At 45.2% G+C, this 17,719-nt stretch overlaps 3 protein-coding genes and 1 long non-coding RNA gene across 4 annotated transcripts; 3 read left to right on the top strand and 1 right to left on the bottom strand.

Moving 5' to 3' along the window:
• The first annotated feature begins 346 nt into the window (after nt 1-346).
• On the top strand, nt 347-3,036 carry LOC4327181 (cytochrome P450 71A1). The gene is made up of 2 exons (XM_015793827.3): nt 347-1,517; nt 2,118-3,036. Exons 1-2 carry the CDS (start codon nt 513-515, stop codon nt 2,787-2,789), a joined length of 1,677 nt encoding a protein of 558 aa, XP_015649313.1. The 5' UTR covers nt 347-512; the 3' UTR covers nt 2,790-3,036.
• A 2,232-nt stretch (nt 3,037-5,268) lies between these two features.
• Nucleotides 5,269-8,604, top strand: LOC4327182 (cytochrome P450 71A1). Its single transcript, XM_015793822.3, has 2 exons — nt 5,269-6,350; nt 7,737-8,604. Exons 1-2 carry the CDS (start codon nt 5,301-5,303, stop codon nt 8,427-8,429), a joined length of 1,743 nt encoding a protein of 580 aa, XP_015649308.1. The 5' UTR covers nt 5,269-5,300; the 3' UTR covers nt 8,430-8,604.
• Nucleotides 8,605-10,030: 1,426 nt separating this feature from the next.
• On the bottom strand, nt 10,031-12,125 carry LOC136357396 (uncharacterized). The gene is made up of 2 exons (XR_010742749.1): nt 11,621-12,125; nt 10,031-10,669 (listed from the first exon to the last, which is right to left on the bottom strand). It is a non-coding gene; the product is annotated as an uncharacterized lncRNA (long non-coding RNA).
• Nucleotides 12,126-13,529: 1,404 nt separating this feature from the next.
• Nucleotides 13,530-17,507, top strand: LOC4327183 (cytochrome P450 71A1). Its single transcript, XM_015793845.3, has 2 exons — nt 13,530-14,630; nt 16,802-17,507. The coding sequence occupies exons 1-2, from the start codon at nt 13,641-13,643 to the stop codon at nt 17,429-17,431; spliced, it is 1,620 nt and encodes a 539-aa protein (XP_015649331.1). The 5' UTR covers nt 13,530-13,640; the 3' UTR covers nt 17,432-17,507.
• The last annotated feature ends 212 nt before the right edge of the window (nt 17,508-17,719 follow it).

Here is a 17,719-nt window from a genome sequence, read left to right on the forward strand (position 1 = left end):
ATGGCAAACGTGAGCACACACGTAACATCTCACTCACACATGTGAATGCGTCCCCTAACACATGCTCAAACCAACGGTATATTATTGATTTCATTAAAGTCCTGTTGAAAACCTACGCGTCCCCTAACACATGCTCTAAAAACAGAAACCAACGACATACTACTGAAATTATTAAAGTCTTGTTGAAAGTTCACCTGTATGTGCGTAATAGTCGTGGGCACCAATATTTAAGCTCACCTACATGTGCGTAATATTTACAGCCACCAGGATTTAAACTACAGTAGGTGAAGTCATACACCCATAATTCCGTCAGCACATCACCGATGCTTCCCCAACGAGAGCTACATTTTCGTCTTTATTGTCTGAATTTAGTTTTTTTTTTGAAATAAATCTCGTTTCAAAGAAAAAAAAAATACAAACATTGTACATCACAAACAATTTCCCTTTCAGTGTAGATTTGTTCCCATTCCCCACGAACGGATCGAGGTGAGTTAGAGTACACTCGTTCAGAAATGGAGCTCTCGTCGTCGCTTGCTGCCGTGTTGCACTCACCTCTCTTCCTCCTCGCCGCGCTCCTGCTCCTTCCCGTGTTCACCTTGCTGAGCTTCTCGTCGGCGAAGAAGCCAGGCGATGGCGGCGGCTGGCGGCTGCCGCTTCCTCCGTCGCCGCGGGGCGTCCCGTTTCTGGGGCACCTACCGCTTCTTGGCTCCTTGCCGCACCGGAAGCTCCGGTCGATGGCCGAGGCGCACGGGCCGGTGATGCTGCTCTGGTTCGGCCGCGTGCCCACCGTCGTGGCGTCGTCGGCGGCCTCGGCGCAGGAGGCCATGAGGGCCCGCGACGCGGCGTTCGCGAGCCGCGCCAGGGTGCGCATGGCGGAGCGGCTCATCTATGGGCGTGACATGGTGTTCGCGCCATACGGCGAGTTCTGGCGCCAGGCGCGCCGCGTCAGCGTGCTCCACCTCCTCAGCCCGCGCCGCATCGCCTCCTTCCGCGGCGTCAGGGAGCAGGAGGTCGCCGCGCTCCTCGACCGCGTCCGGCGCCGCTGCGGCGTTCGCGGTGGCGGCGAGACCGTGAACCTGAGCGACCTGCTCATGTCCTACGCCAACGGCGTCATCTCGCGCGCCGCGTTCGGCGACGGCGCGTATGGCCTCGACGGCGACGAGGGCGGCGAGAAGCTGAGGGAGCTGTTCGCCAACTTCGAGGCGCTTCTCGGGACGGCGACGGTGGGGGAGTTCGTGCCGTGGCTGGCGTGGGTGGACAAGCTGATGGGCCTCGACGCCAAGGCGGCGCGCATATCGGCGGAGCTCGACGGCTTGCTGGAGCGTGTCATCGCGGACCACCGCGAGCGCCGCCGCCTCAGCCAGCCGGACGGCGGCGACGGCGACGGCGACGGCGATGAGAACGTTGATCACCGGGACTTCGTGGACGTGCTGCTGGACGTGAGCGAGGTGGAGGAGGGCGCCGGCGCCGGAGAAGTGCTGCTGTTCGACACTGTCGCCATCAAGGCCATTATCCTGGTGAGTCCTTTCGTTGTGACACGACACGTTGATTATTGCGATCGAAACCGTCTCATATAATTTTGCAAAATCATGGAGTATCTTCTAAATATTCCACTTCATCAAAGTCCAAATAATACGGAGTATAATCCTAGTTTCCATGACAATAAATCCACACCACACCAGTATCTATCTTGGCTCTGGTTCAAAGTATCATGTTCAAAGTCATAGTGATACGTGATGCATATTAATTGCCAATATTAAACCGTGTTTTCAATTTTTCATATCACTTTTCAATACAACTACTGCAGTATTACTCCATCCGTTTCAGGTATAAGACGTTTTAACTTTAGAAAAAATCAAACTACATCAAATTTGACTAAGTTTAATGACAAATATAATAATATTTATAATATCAAATTAGTTTCTTTAAATCAATAATTAAATATATTTTCATAATAAATTTGTTTTGAGTTAAAAATATTATTATTTTTTTCTATAAACTTAGTTAAATTTAAAATAGTTTGATTTTGATCAAAGTCAAAAAGTCTTGTAACCTGAAACAGTTTAAGATACATTTCAATTATTAATGAATGACGCATATGAACAATGAAAAAGCAGGACATGATAGCGGCCGCCACAGACACCACCTTCACGACCTTGGAATGGGCCATGGCGGAGCTCATCAACCACCCTCCCGTCATGCGCAAGCTGCAGTGCGAGATCCGCGCGGCCGTCGGCGTCCCCGGCGCCTCCGGCGGCGCCGAAGTCACCGAGGACCACCTCGGCGAGCTCCGGCTCCTCAGGGCCGTGGTCAAGGAGACGCTCCGGCTGCACGCGCCGGTGCCGCTGCTCGTGCCCCGCGAGACGGTGGAGGACACGGAGCTGCTGGGCTACCGCGTCCCGGCGCGGACGCGGGTGATCATCAACGTGTGGGCTATCGGCCGCGACGCGGCGGCGTGGGGCGACCGCGCGGAGGAGTTCGTGCCGGAGCGGTGGCTCGACGGCGGCGGCGAGGAGGTGGAGTACGCGGCGCAGCTGGGGCAGGACTTCAGGTTCGTGCCGTTCGGCGCCGGGAGGAGGGGGTGCCCCGGCGCCGGGTTCGCCGCGCCGAGCATCGAGCTGGCGCTCACCAACCTGCTGTACCACTTCGACTGGGAGCTACCGCCACATGCCGACGGAGCGGCGGCGGCGACGGCGGCGAGGCTGGACATGGGTGAGCTGTTTGGGCTGTCCATGCGAATGAAGACGACGCTGAATCTAGTCGCAAAGCCATGGTCTTCCGATGTTTGATGTGTTCAGTATGAAAGCTGCTAGGCAGGCTAGCTACCATCTGTGCCTATTGCAACATATAATTTGTGTAGCGAGGGTCATCTATATTTAAGGGGTAAGTGCATGTGCACCTACACGTGCTTCACCGTTAGATTTGCTTTGACATTAGTGTATACTTTTTATATTTTAGTTAAGCACAATATATATTATGTTCTCGGTATAACATGAATTCATAATATCAGTAAAGCATTTAATGGCTTAGTACGTAGATAGAGTGCACATGAACTTAGAGCAATGATAATAGTGGGGCAGTCCCAACCTAGAAATTATCTAATGGTTTTAATCCATATTTATCTGTCATATAGACACTAAGCATGCATAAAAACTGTATACCCGATAGATAGTTTCTTCATAATAAATTATCATCCAATTAATCACCTCTTTTCTCTCTGCATTCGTCCATGTATTCTCTTATTTCATTCTTTATTCCTGTATAAAACTAATTTTTTTCATGAAAAATGGTTTCTTAATATTTTTTCCTCTCTCATCAGTAAATCCTCTTGCCACCTAGCTTTTTGATTATGTGATAGTATATTAATGTTATGTAAACTAGTTGAGGTGGAGGGTTGGGACTACCCCAAGGCTAATATAATCTTATATGGAGAAGAGAGATAAAGAAAAATATAGAGGTTGGCTCTCCGCCGGATGACAATGACCTCATCCAAGAGATCCTCTTATGCCTCCCCTCGCACTCGTCCTCTATCTCTCGTGCCTTCCTCGTCTACAAGCGGTGGCGCCGCCTTGTCTCCGACTACGGTTTCCTCCTCTGCTTCCGCGCCCACCACCCCGGATCATCCCCTTCTCGTCATCTTCAAGGACAAGCTCCGCTACCTCGTTTCCTGATCCGTCCTTGACCCGCCAGTTCTCGTCCCGCTCGACCACACTTCACCCCTGCGGCTCAACGGCGACCGGCGCGACCGCGTCACGAGCCTCCTCAGCTATTGTCGACGGGGATACTCGCGGACCGTATTCTGAGGATATTGGGGTATGTTGATACGAGGATCTACACGATACGACATCAAGCACATAAGAGACAGAGATTATATTGGTTCAGGTCTCTCGCAAGGTAATAACCCTAATCTAGTTTATATGGGATTATGAAGAAAACTACAGACTACAATAGAGAACAACAAAAATCCCGAGACTACCAATGAGATCCCTGTCGAGAACTACTTGATGAGACCTATCTGCAAGTTGGCTTTCAAGTAGTCCTCTGGATTGCTCCTGCTGTGGTGGGTGTCTTGCACTAAGATTCGATGATATGTATTTATACCGCAGATCACCTTAGTCTCCAAGTAGAACTCAGAGACAACAGACCCCGTATGATACGACAACATCCTTATTTCCACTTTCGTGATCAAACATGAAGCACCAGGGAACGGATATGGCCGGAAGGGCCTCTACCATGCATATACCGACTCGGACACTGACTTTCAGTGTTTGTGGATGTTGAAGGCCGACCCATGGCACGGGGTTTTGGCCCGACCCAAGCACGGCACGACCCGATCTTTAGGCCGTGCTTGGGCCTTTGCCTCGGCATGATGGGCCGACCCGGCACGACCTGGTCCAATGATTAGGGAGTTAAATAGACGAGTGACCAAAATAGACTTATTTCCAGCCATATAATGCATGGTCCAAAGATGGTGATTTCTTTTTTTTTTTGAGAACATGATGGTGATTCCATATGGACTTTGTAGAGGTTCTAGACGGCTTGTTTGACAACGCGAGGGAAGGGGATTGGGAGTTTATACAAGGGAATTGATGGTGAGATTAAGATAGAAATTTGATTTTTAATCCCAGTATCTTTTTTGGTAGAGGTGGTGGAAATTGATAGGGAGTTTAGTTGGAAATTAGGTCATTAATGAAAACGGATGGCTGAGATTTATTTAGGTAAAGTAAAGGAGGAATTCCTTCCCAATTACCACCCCCTACCCAGGTATTGAAAAGGAGGGAGTTCCTCCCTCAATTCCTCACCCCCATCCCACCAAAATTCCCATGTATCCCAACCAAACAAAGCAGTTAATATCCTTATCCTTTTAAACTCCCAATCCCTCCTGAAAACTCCCTCCAACCAAACGGGCCGTCTGTGTATATAGAATTGTAGACTTCAATTTACTGTCGTGACTTTTCCAATTTCTCTGGAAGGATTGTGCTTAGTTTCTACTTTTTTTATTTTATTTTATTTATTTTAGAGAAAGGGTATTTTTTTTACACGGCCTCTACATCTAACCGGATATATGCAACCTTTATAAATTAGAAACTTAGCCCTCAAATAACCTAATATAAAGTTCGCTCATATGAAAATTTAAACTCAAAACCTTAGGATACTACTCAGATCACTGCAACCACTAGACATGTCCTTTTACGCTTATTTTCTACAATAACAACTATACGCGAGAGCTACATTTTTGTCTTCGTTTTAATCACGTCAACCAGCATTTTGGCTTTTCCATCAACACAAATTATTCGGCGATGTTAAATCACTGTCATTGGACACAAGCGGATCGAGCCGAGTACACTCGTTCAGACATGGAGCTCTCGTCGCTTGCTGCTCTGTTGCACTCACCCCTCCTCCTTGCCGTGCTCCTGCTCGTCTTCTCATGGCTGATCGTCTCGTCGACCAAGAAGAGGCCTCCTCCGCCCTGCGGCGATGGCGGCCGGCGGCTGCCGCTGCCACCGTCGCCGCCGGGTGTCCCGCTACTCGGGCACCTCCCGCTTCTTGGCACCTTGCCGCACCGGAAGCTCCGGTCGATGGCCGAGGCGCACGGCCCGGTGATGCTGCTGCGGCTCGGCCGCGTGCCCGCCGTCGTGGCGTCGTCGGCGGCCGCGGCTGAGGAGGTGATGAGGACCCGGGACCTGGCGTTCGCGAGCCGGCCCAGGGTGCGCATGTCGGAGCGGCTCTTCTACGGCCGCGACATGGCGTTCGCGCCCTACGGCGAGTTCTGGCGCCAGGCGCGCCGCGTCACCGTGCTCCACCTCCTCAGCCCGCGCCGCGTCCTCTCCTTCCGCGGCGTCCGGGAGCAGGAGGTCGCCGCGCTGCTGGACCGCGTCCGGCGCCGCTGCGGCGGCGGCGGCGAGACCGTGAACCTGAGCGACCTGCTCATGTCCTACGCCCACGGCGTCATCTCCCGGGCGGCGTTCGGCCACGGCGGCGCGCACGGGTTCGACGGCGACGAGGGGGGAGAGAAGCTGAGGAAGCTGTTCGCCGACTTCGAGGGGCTTCTCGGGACGATGACGGTGGGGGAGTTCGTGCCATGGCTGGCGTGGGTGGACAAGCTGACGGGCCTTGACGCCAAGGTGGCGCGCACGTCGGCGGCGATGGACGGCTTGCTGGAGCGTGTCATCGCGGACCACCGCGAGCGGCGGCGCAGCCGCGGCCAGGCGGTCGGCGACGGCGAGGCGGACGCTGATCACCGGGACTTCGTGGACGTGATGCTGGACGTGAGCGAGGCGGAGGAGGGCGCCGGCGCCGGCGCCGGAGGAGTGCTGTTCGACACTGTCGCCATCAAGGCCGTTATCCTGGTACGTACTCCACTTGTTGTGGTACTACTCACTTGCAGATCAGCAGATGCAACCGTTGATTACTTCCTTTGGAATCAAACATAAATAATTTAATATTTTCAAGAAAATATTAATGAAAATTGCCTATCTTTTTTTCAGTCCAGTAAGAATAAATACTAGTTTAAGACATTTTTTTATTGTTTAGAATGAGTTAAGATTCGTGCAGCTACAAACCTTTATTGTTCCTCTCTCTCTGTACGACGCGATTTCGCCACACCGTCGGATCATGAGCCTATCCCCAACCCACCACCACCCTCCAACCTAAACTGACCGGAACGAGGTGTCCCTGCTCGTCAGTTTTATTATACCGGTTACTCATACAGCAGCAGATGCCATGGCCGCTCTACTTTTCAACCACTCTAGATCCCACGCTCTCACCGCTAACGCCTGACTTTGTCCACCAGCCTAGCCCTCTTGCCCATAGGTTCATGATCCAACCGTTGTTGTGAACATAGAAAAAAAGATCCTCTAAAATATTGCCCTCTAACTTTGTAGGTCTTACATTGAGCGGGTCCATATGCATAATTGCATATGCATGTGACCCACTACAAAAGAGTCATATGTGCACACCATAGTCCTTTCGGCTGCCCACCACCGGTCCATCGTGTCTTCGCCCATACGCTGGGAGAAAAACCCCTTCTCCACTAGGCTAGTGTCATCGTCACATACTTGTAGTCTGCTAAGCGTGAAGAAAACCTCTTTTCACCCTTACCCCAAAACTCCTGGTCGGCATCATGTCGTTGTTGGAGAAGTGTAAAAGGACACCACTGCTGGGCCGGGAAGAAGACCGAGATCACAAATCTCATGTTAATTTCTTCTCATCCACCCAAAGCTCTAAGCAAACGTCGCTTTCTAGATATTTATACACCTCATTTTCTAGATTTTTATTCATAGAGAGCTATATCTAACACCAAGTCATGCCATTGGATTTGCTTTTTTTCAAAATTAGTGATCTGTGCTGAATATATGCCATCTCAATTTTCTCTGTCACTACTACACAACACTTAATTTTTCATGAAAAATTCCAAGCAATATGATATATACATGCACAGCTAAACATGCCTACTCCCTCTGTTTCATAATATAAGTCTTTTGAACCTTTTTAAGTCACACTTAGTTAAGTTTGATTAAGTTTATAGAAAAAATTAACAATATCTAAAATATGAAATTAGTTTTATTAAATATAGTTTGATAATATGTTTATTTTATGTTAAAAATACTAGTATATTTTTTAATTAATTTGGTCAAACTCAACAAAGTTTGATTAGGAAAAAAGAGGAACGACTTATATATGAAACAGAGAAAGTACCACGTGTGACATGCATGAATGAGAGGTTCATCGAGCAGGACATGATGGCCGCCGGCACAGACTCCAGCTTCACCACCACGGAATGGGTCATGGCGGAGCTCATCAACCATCCACGCGTGATGCGCAAGCTGCAGGATGAGATTCGCGCGGTCGTGGGCACATCGAGTGCATCCGCCGCCGCCGCCGCCACCGGCGGCGGCCAAGTCACCGAGGACCACCTCGGCGAGCTGCCCTTCCTCAGGGCCGTGATCAAGGAGATGCTCCGGCTGCACGCGCCGGGGCCGCTTCTCCTCCCCCGCGAGACGGTGGAGGACACGGAGCTGCTGGGCTACCGCATCCCGGCGCGCACGCGGGTGATCATCAACGTGTGGGCCATCGGCCGCGACGCGGCGGCGTGGGGTGATTCCGCGGAGGAGTTCGTGCCGGAGCGGTGGCTCGATGGCGGCGGCGGTGGCGGCGTGGAGTACGCGCAGCAGCTGGGGAAGGACTCCAGGTTTGTGCCGTTCGGCGCCGGGAGGAGAGGCTGCCCCGGCGCCGGGTTCGCCGCGCTGAGCGTCGAGCTGGCGCTCGCCAACCTGCTGTACCACTTCGACTGGGAGTTGCCACCGCCGGCGGCCAGCGGGATCATGGCGACGACGAGATTGGACATGGACGAGCTGTTCGGATTGTCCGTGCGTCTCAAGGCGGATCTGAATCTAGTTGCCAAGCCGTGGTCTCCTGGAGCATCTTAATTAATTTCTCTGTATACTATATCTCATTATAAATTTATTATGTTTTCTATGTGTTTCAAACTTTCATTTGTGTGACTGCGTTGATGCTGCTTATGTATGTATGTATGTATGTATGTATATGAGTTTGCACAGTGAATGTTTTTGTTTTATAAGTAAAGGAATAGATTTATTCCAATCTCTGCATATACAAGACATGCGTGAAGTAGTTCTAGTTTAATTAAGATCAACAGTGCTAATTAATAAAGTAGCACCCTTTCACAAAATTCAAGCTTGAATGGAAAAAAACACTTAAACACAAAGCCTATTACTTCCTTCGTCGTCTCAGGATTTTGTGATCCTAAAGACAGCATTTTAATTTCCACCTATATTAACTTTTATACTATTTATTTTTCACGTACTAGCTTTTATACTAGTTTATTCTCCTCATTATCATCTTTTATATCACGAGTAGCTGTCCTTTGCTACTTCTTTCAATTTTGTAAAAAAACGATATACTAATCCCTTATATTATGAGATAGTAAGAATAGTAAGCATCCACCCACAATTGTAAAAAAAATTGTCACCATACTAAGAATAGTCTCCATTATGTCATACCCACTTTATCCGCTCCCTTGCAGCAAGGCCTAGAAACGAGTTTCTTATGTTCCGCTGAAGATATACCTACGTGTGTGTATAGTATTTTGTGCAGTTAAATTGCCGTCTATAGAATAATCAATTAATAATGGATTTAAGATAAGTAGTATATGCATACATACCTATGTCTGTCTTTTGTAGGAAATTGATGCAGTCTCTGTTATAAGAAATTTTACCGTTTGCGAAGTATAAAAAAATTATGTGAATTTGGTATCTTTCTAGTCTGAAATATTGAGAGATACTACATTTTCAATAGAATCATGGTATACTTATTAAGAACAGTAAAATCATTCGTCTAATACTAGACTTATAATCTTTGTTTTAATTTGCAAAAATGGCCCAGAAGAGTCCGCGTGAAGAACTGAAGACCCAACATACTGAGCCCAATTAACCATCGGCTCTGAAGTCCGAACTCCGAAAATGCAAAGGCAGTAGCCGAGGACTCACAATAATAGGTTATCTCAACTACGGCCTCAAATAAAAACATTTTTTTCATTCTTTTACAAATATAATTACGATTTTGCTATATATTTGTTGATAAATTTTTCCCCAAAAATTTGACAGATGTAATTACAGTATAATCGTAGTGTAATTACACTGTAACTTGCATGTAATTACACTGTAACTATAGTGTAACTTGTATGTAACTTTCAAAAATCTCTTTATAACATGTTATTTTGGTAAAATGGAGGTCGTGGGAACAAATTCTTTCACATATGTGTGTGCTATGATTTGTTTTCTTTCTCACCAAAACAAATCTTGTAATAGATCTAACGATTTAAAATTATGTGAAATTTACATATAAGTTACACTGTAGTTACATTCAAGTTACAGTGTAATTACATACAAGTTACAGTGTAATTACACTACGATTGTACTATAATTACATCTATCAAATTTTTAGAGAAAAATTTGTCGACAAATGTATAGGTAGTCCCATATAATTATATGCGAACACAAGGCCCATATACACACGTGCACCTTTACCCAAAAATGAAAATGCGAACACAAGGCCCATATACACACGTGCACCTTTACCCAAAAGTGAAAATGCGAACACAAGGCCCATATACACACGTGCACCTTTACCCAAAAGTGAAAAGGTAGCCGGCGCGTTGCCAAAGTGAAAAGGTAGCCGGCGCGTACGTGCCGGCAACGCGCACGCCACGCAGATTCTTTTTTTTCGGATTCTTTTTTCAATGAGTTAACGTAACTAATTCGGTTAGTTAAGGATAATGAATGTATTAAGAAAAGATTTTTTTAATTGAAAATTTTTAAGTTAGATTTGAAAACTTTCGAGTTAAAATTTAAATTTTAAGGTTAAAATTTGAAAACTTTTAACTCAAATTTTGGAAATTTTTAACTCAAAATTCAAATTTGTAAGATAAATTTTAAAAACTTCCAACTCAGATTTAAAAACTTTCAACTCAAGATTGAAAACTTTCAACTCGAGATTGAAAAACTTGTAACTCAGATTTAAAAAACTTTCAACTCATATTTGAAAACTTTCGACTCAAGATAGTTGCATTCAACCTATAGTTGCAGTAGTAAAATTCACCTTTTCTTGTTGAGGAAAGGCGCAGAGCCCCCTTGAATTGGAGATTTACCTGCCATGTCAGAAGAAATTATCATTGATACTCTTCTCTAGAAACAAAAGCCTGTGTGGGTGCCATAACACATACTAAAGAAAATATAGTTAGTGCAGCTGAAAAATCAACAAAAAGGAACAATTAAAATCACAAGATTAACAGAATGGCCATCGTTTGCAGCTGCTTGTGTAATATTGCTTAAAAGTAAATGATCTAACATTTAGGATGAATAAATCATACCCAAACGGAACAAATAGAAACATAAACTTCACTGAACAGATCTTATAAGTTTATTCAGAAGCTTGAAAGGACATGAGATGAAAGATAAGTATGTATGAGATCAAAAGAGCTGTCACAGTAGACGTGCGGCCTCTCATGCAACATTTGGGACTTGTTCTTGAAAGTTCAATGGAATCAAATACATGAACTGCGGTAAAGAACGAATGAGCCAAAGTTTTTTTGTTTTTTTGGAAGTACAGTTTGTGACAAAACCTCAATGGGCCGCTGCATATGCCTTTTACCAATGGGTTATCTGTACGGGTTTGATGTTTCCATTCAGCTCCCTCCGTTTTACAATGTAAGACTTTCTAACATTACCCACATACATATAGATATTAATAAATCTGAATACATATATATGTCTAGATTCATTAACATGTAAATAAATGTGGACAATGCTAGAAAGTCTTACATTGTGAAACGGAGGAAGTAAACCACGAGATAAATTCTAACAAAAATTCTAACAAGTCTATCTAGAAGAGAATAACAGCAAGTGAGCATATGAATTTGAAAAAAAAAACTTCTGAAAAGCGTATCCCAGGTGTACATGTGTAAATGAACAATGTAAATATGGCAGCAAACATGCATTTTTGTTTGAGTCGTATAGTAACTGCAAAAAACTCCTGCCACAGCAATTCTCAAAAATGGTTCAAATCTCATCAGTTATTCTTAATGATCAGACGCCCATACCTCCCATATGCCTTGGCGGAGGCGATGCGATGAAGGGCCGCATGGCATGAGGGTGATGAAGATATTCCTGGCGACGTCTGCAGTGAGGAGCAGATCACCGCTGAAGGCGTCGGCGGCCACCTGGCGACGGGAAGGGATTCGTGCGGCGGGGATCGGTGGCAGATCGGATCACCGCGGAAGGCGTCGGTGGCGACCTGGCGTCGGGAGGACTTCGTGCGGCGGGGATCGGTGGACCAGGACGGTGATCGGCGACGACGTGAATCCTGGCAGAGGACGGGTGATGGGGATCGTGTAGGGCGAGCCGGCGGCGGGGATCGGTGGCAGATCGGCGATGCAGATGACGGCGCGGCGGCTGATAGAGAGGGGAGCACTGATGGCGGAGCTCTTTCCGGCGTCAGCGCGTGCGGGAGCGGAATCCTGGCGGTGGCGCAGGTGCGAGTTGGAGAGCGAGAGAGAGAGCGGCGATTCCGCGATTGAGGGAGAGGGGGCGTGCGGTGATTGAGAGAGGTGGGAGGTGGGATCGATCTCCGCCGTTTGGATTTTACCGAGATGATCTGGACCCTTGACGCTTGAGTGATGAATGAAAGAATGAAAAATGAGTGAAACAACTTTTTTGAACTATAGGATGTATAAATAAATAAATAAGAAGATGAATATGAACATATATACATCGATATCCCTTCTTATCTTATCCATTTGAGAGAGACGGGAGGGAAGAAGAGTTCAACATACAGGCTATCATCACTATTCAATTTGCAGTATCGTCCAGAAATGAAGTACAAAACGTACATGCACCGGAAACGTACGTGTCAAGAGTTCTGCACAGTGTTAAGAGCGAATATAAACTCCTCTTGGCACACCCGGTGCACGAGGGAACCCGTACGTGCTTCGGTGGGCAACCATCATGTGCGGTAGGCATATGCAGCGACACCAAAAAAGAATATAAACTCCTCTTGGTATGCAGTAATAATAGAGCAGATAGATAAACTGCAAACTGGAGGCTCGCACGGATGCACTAGCTGCCATGTTACTTCCTTTGTAAAATAAAAACTAAATTTTCTATATGAATTTAAGCATGATCTATATGCAGATTTATAAGTCATCTAAATAGTCATATAAAAATTTTTTAAAAAAAATAGATTAATATAAAATATATCACTTTACAAACATGTAAATACCAATTCAACTTCTCCGTTCACGTTACTTAATAATAATAAATATAACTATGTATATGCATTAACTATTTTCAGTTTAATTTGTTTTTTGTTTTGTAACTTGTAGAGAAGTTCAATTTAGTTTTATATGTTCATGGAGTGATATATTTCATGCTAATATATGTTATCAAATTATTATAAGCTTTTCTATGACTATTTAAGTAGTATAAAAAAAAGAGGATATCCTTTCTAAAAATGAAAATCCAATTCCTGATATGGACGAATTGATGTCAACCATTCCAGGAGCTGTGCCCACAGATGAAAACCATCATGGATATATATATATATATATATATATATATATATATATATATATATATATATATATATATATGATTCAGATGCGTTTAATCTTTACGTTCCCGTTGAAATTGCTCCCACGGCTGCTGTTGCATGATCGCATTGCGAATGATGAGAAAATAGTATATCGTACTGGACATGTAATAAATAGGTGGACGTCTATTCGAGCTGTTAACAGTTTCCCATATCGTATATGTCAACCATGCCAGGAGCCGTGCCCACAGATTCGTCGCGAAAACCATCATGGATATATATATGATTCAGATGCGTTTAATCTTTATGTTCCCGTTGAAATTGCTCCCACTGCTGCTGTTGCATGATCGCATTGCGAATGATGAGAAAATAATATATCGTACTGGACATGTAATAAATGGGTGGACGTCTCTTCGAGTTGTTAAAATAGTTTCCCATATCGAACTCGTACGTGTCGCTCGTGCGACTTCCGCCAAATTTTCCCCAATCCGTTGTGCACGTACTTACGCGGCCACCAAACGAACACCTGTTGCATGCACGCGCACAAACGGCGGTGTGCAACCATGGCCGTCTCGCTCGTCGTCGTCGTCGTCGTCGTCATCGCCATCGTCGTGCCGCTCCTGTACCTCGTGCTGCTTCCTGCCTGGAAGCCGGCGCGGCGGGACGACGGTGACGGTGGAATGAGGAGGAGGCTTCCGCCGTCGCCGCCGTGGGGGCTCCCGCTGCTCGGACACCTCCACCTGCTCGGCGCCCTGCCGCACCGGGCTCTCCGGTCCCTCGCCGCGGCGCACGGCCCGGTGCTGCTGCTCCGTCTCGGGCGCGTCCCCGTGGTGGTCGTGTCGTCGGCGGCCGCCGCCGAGGAGGTGATGCGGACGCGCGACCTGGAGTTCGCGAGCCGGCCCAGGGTCGCCATGGCCGAGCGGCTGCTCTACGGCGGCCGCGACGTCGCGTTCGCGCCCTACGGCGAGTACTGGCGCCAGACGCGCCGCATCTGCGTGGTCCACCTCCTCAGCGCGCGCCGCGTGCTGTCCTTCCGCCGCGTCAGGGAGGAGGAGGCCGCCGCGCTCGTCGCCCGCGTCCGCGCCGCGGGCGGCGCCGTCGATTTGGTCGAGCACCTCACCGCCTACTCCAACACCGTCGTCTCCCGCGCCGTGTTCGGCGACGAGAGCGCGCGTGGCTTGTACGGCGACGTCGACAGGGGGCGCGTGCTGAGGAAGCTGTTCGACGACTTCGTGGAGCTACTCGGGCAAGAGCCGATGGGGGAGCTCCTGCCATGGCTCGGGTGGGTGGACGCTTTGAACGGAATGGAGGTGAAGGTGCAGCGCACATTTGAGGCGCTGGACGGCATCCTCGAGAAGGTGATCGACGACCACCGTCGCCGCCGCCGTGAGGTCGGTAGGCAGATGGACGACGGCGGCGGCGGCGATCACCGGGATTTCGTGGACGTGTTGCTCGACGTCAACGAGACGGACATGGACGCTGGTGTTCAGCTCGGCACGATCGAAATCAAGGCCATTATACTGGTACGTATGAATCGGGCATATATGCTACTATACTAAAAAAAAATATCCGTGCGTTGGAACAGATGAAAAAAAATTCGATTATAAAATACGCTTTTCATACATAACCATATCAATGATAATATTTATATCGGTTGTTATAGCTAAGACATATCATAAGAAAAACGGGAACATCTTCAATGTAATGGTCCAATCTCGACGGTGGTAACCTTATCAATGGCTGCTTTACCCAAAAGAATTGGATTATTTATCTAGTAAAATGCATATAATCTGAAATACTCTTTCAATCTAATTCTTTCAACCAATAATAATAGGATCAATCAAATCGACACGGCCTCTATGGTCAACTCTAAACAAAATAGAGCCACCGTGCACCCTTCTCTAAATAAAAATTAAAAACATATATTTTTTTATTATTTTCATATGATACGTTATAAAGAATAGTAGCTATATTTAACAAAGTAGTCTAATAATTATCTATAGATGGGCATAACCTCCAATACAGGACAATAGATGAGGGAGCAAAAGTCGTGTAAGAGATGGAAACAATCTATGGATTCTATCCTACCCAAGCATCCATTAATTTGATCTCGTTCGGAGAAAGAAAAGGCTCAAGCAAGACTTATTTTAGATCAGAACATCAGAACATTTAACCAATGCTTTGTAAAAACCAAACCGACGTCGTAGACCTGACGATATAAATGTTACAATTTTTTTCCTCGAATCAGATGTTTTCTTCGAAGTAGGAAAGTTTTTTTTTCGCATTGCACGGTTCGAAACAGATTTTCTTTCATAAACCGTGGTTTTTTCTCGCATTGAGTTGGACAGTTCTTTTATAAATGGTGGTTTTTTCCGCGTTGAGTTGGACAGTTTTCTCAAACTATTCTTTTAGAAACGGCGTTTTTTTTTCTTGCTTTGAGTAGGAAATTTTTTTATCCGTATTTTTTTATAAACAACGATCTTTTCTGACAGTTTTTTGAGCGTTTTTTTTTCTGCACAGAAATTTTATAAACAGTGGTTTTTTATTGTGTACAGTCGGATGGTTTTTTATTCATAGTTTATATAAACAATGATTTTTTGTGTACAGTCGGATGGTTTTTTATTCATAGTTTATATAAACAATGATTTTTTTCTGACAGTTTTTTGGAGTATTTTTGTTGCAAATTTGTTTATAAACATGGTTTTTTTTGTTGTCGTTGAGTCAGACGGTTTTGTTATAAGCGGTGGTTTTTTTTCTCGCGTTGAATAAGACGGTTTTGTTATAACTGGTGGTTTTTTTTATCCGGATATTTTATAAACACCGATTTTTTCTAATAGTTTTTTCTCAGAGGATTTTTTTTTCTGCATGTGTTTTTTGTTATCTTTACATAGACTGAAACTTTTTTTTCTTTTTAAGTAGTAGAAGTATAGATTAGTCTGCTTTGATTTTTTTTCTCGTAGATAATTTTTTTAAGTTTAACCAAGTTTATAGGAAAACATATCAATATTTTCAGCATAAAACAAATATATTATAAAAAATATTAAATGTTAATTTAACGGGAACTAATTTGGTGTTGTAGATGTTGCTAATTTTTTTTTATAAACTTGCCCAAATTTAAAGAAGTTCAAAACAAAACAGGGGTAGTACTTTCTTGACAAATAAGTACTCCTATCAAAATTTTACATTACTATTTGGGAAACATGAAAAAAAATTGAGAGGACATCCCTAAGACAGTAAAAGAGTTCGCCCGTAGTAGATCTCATACAACGGGGAAACTCTTTTATTGTCTTAAGGGATGTCCTCTCAATCTTTTTTATGTTTCCCAAATAGTAATGTAAAAATTTGATAAAATAGTTTATCATGCTATATATATCACTCCATGAACACATAAGTTTAAATTTAACTTCTACAACTTAAAAAAAATCAAATATGATTGTGAGCACATGTATTCTAGTTAGAGGTGAATTTGATATATGTTTTACAATTTATGGAGTAATGGAGATCGAATTTGAACTTCCATATTTCTGAAGTGATATACAACATATTAATAAATCTTGCCAATTTTTTCAATATTTTATAATTATTTAGATGACATGTAGGAACGAGGAAACATCCCCTCAAGGGATTAGAATCCATTTGTTGTACTATGTTCCACTAGTTGATTTGTTTCTGGTGTCGACACTGATGTGAGCAGGACATGTTCGCGGCGGGCACGGACACCACGACGACAGTGATAGAATGGGCCATGGCGGAGTTGATCACCCATCCGGATGCAATGCGCAACGCGCAGGACGAGATCAAGGCGGTCGTCGGCATCACCAGCCACATCACCGAGGACCACTTGGACAGGCTACCTTACCTCAAGGCTGTACTTAAGGAAACGCTCCGGCTGCACCCGCCGCTCCCACTACTTGTGCCACATGAACCGTCGTCAGATACCAAGATCCTGGGCTATAGCATCCCGGCATGCACTCGAATAGTGATCAACGCGTGGACTATCGGCCGTGACCAGGCGACATGGGGAGAGCATGCGGAGGAGTTCATACCTGAGAGATTCCTGGAGAGTGGCTTGGACTACATAGGGCAAGACTTTGTGCTAGTGCCATTTGGTGCCGGTAGGAGGGGGTGTCCTGGGGTCGGGTTCGCTGTGCAAGCCATGGAGATGGCATTGGCGAGCTTGCTGTACAATTTTGACTGGGAGACGAGAGTGGTGGATAGGAGGAGCGAGTTTGGGACTTCATCACTAGACATGAGTGAGATGAATGGGCTTTCAGTCCGTCTCAAGTACGGACTACCCCTCATTGCTATATCGCGCTTTCCTTAATATAAAAGGGATTGTATGTATTTATGTTGCCACATTAAATAAAATAAAAAAATTTAACATGAGTTTCACGATATAATTCCATCTTTAGTTGTAGATTTCATGTATTTTAGTATTGACATTATAAATTTCAAACCTTACGTTGTAAAATTTGGAAGCTTACACCATAGTTTTTCCCCCATATATATATATATATATATATATATATATATATATATATATATATATATATATATATATATATATATATATATATATATATATATATATATATATATATATATATATATA

The sequence above is a fragment of the Oryza sativa genome, chromosome 1 (genome assembly GCF_034140825.1).
Source record: "Oryza sativa Japonica Group chromosome 1, ASM3414082v1".
In the NCBI taxonomy this organism is placed as follows: Eukaryota; Viridiplantae; Streptophyta; class Magnoliopsida; order Poales; family Poaceae; genus Oryza; species Oryza sativa.

Excerpts from the sequence above, each read along its gene's own strand:
- LOC4327182 (XM_015793822.3), top strand. The coding sequence starts at position 5,301 with ATGTTAAATCACTGTCATTGGACACAAGCGGATCGAGCCGAGTACACT. Across the intron at positions 6,351-7,736 it reads CCATCAAGGCCGTTATCCTG|GACATGATGGCCGCCGGCAC; the intron begins GTACGTACTCCA and ends TTCATCGAGCAG.
- LOC4327183 (XM_015793845.3), top strand. The coding sequence starts at position 13,641 with ATGCACGCGCACAAACGGCGGTGTGCAACCATGGCCGTCTCGCTCGTC. Across the intron at positions 14,631-16,801 it reads AAATCAAGGCCATTATACTG|GACATGTTCGCGGCGGGCAC; the intron begins GTACGTATGAAT and ends TGATGTGAGCAG.
- LOC4327181 (XM_015793827.3), top strand. The coding sequence starts at position 513 with ATGGAGCTCTCGTCGTCGCTTGCTGCCGTGTTGCACTCACCTCTCTTC. Across the intron at positions 1,518-2,117 it reads CCATCAAGGCCATTATCCTG|GACATGATAGCGGCCGCCAC; the intron begins GTGAGTCCTTTC and ends ATGAAAAAGCAG.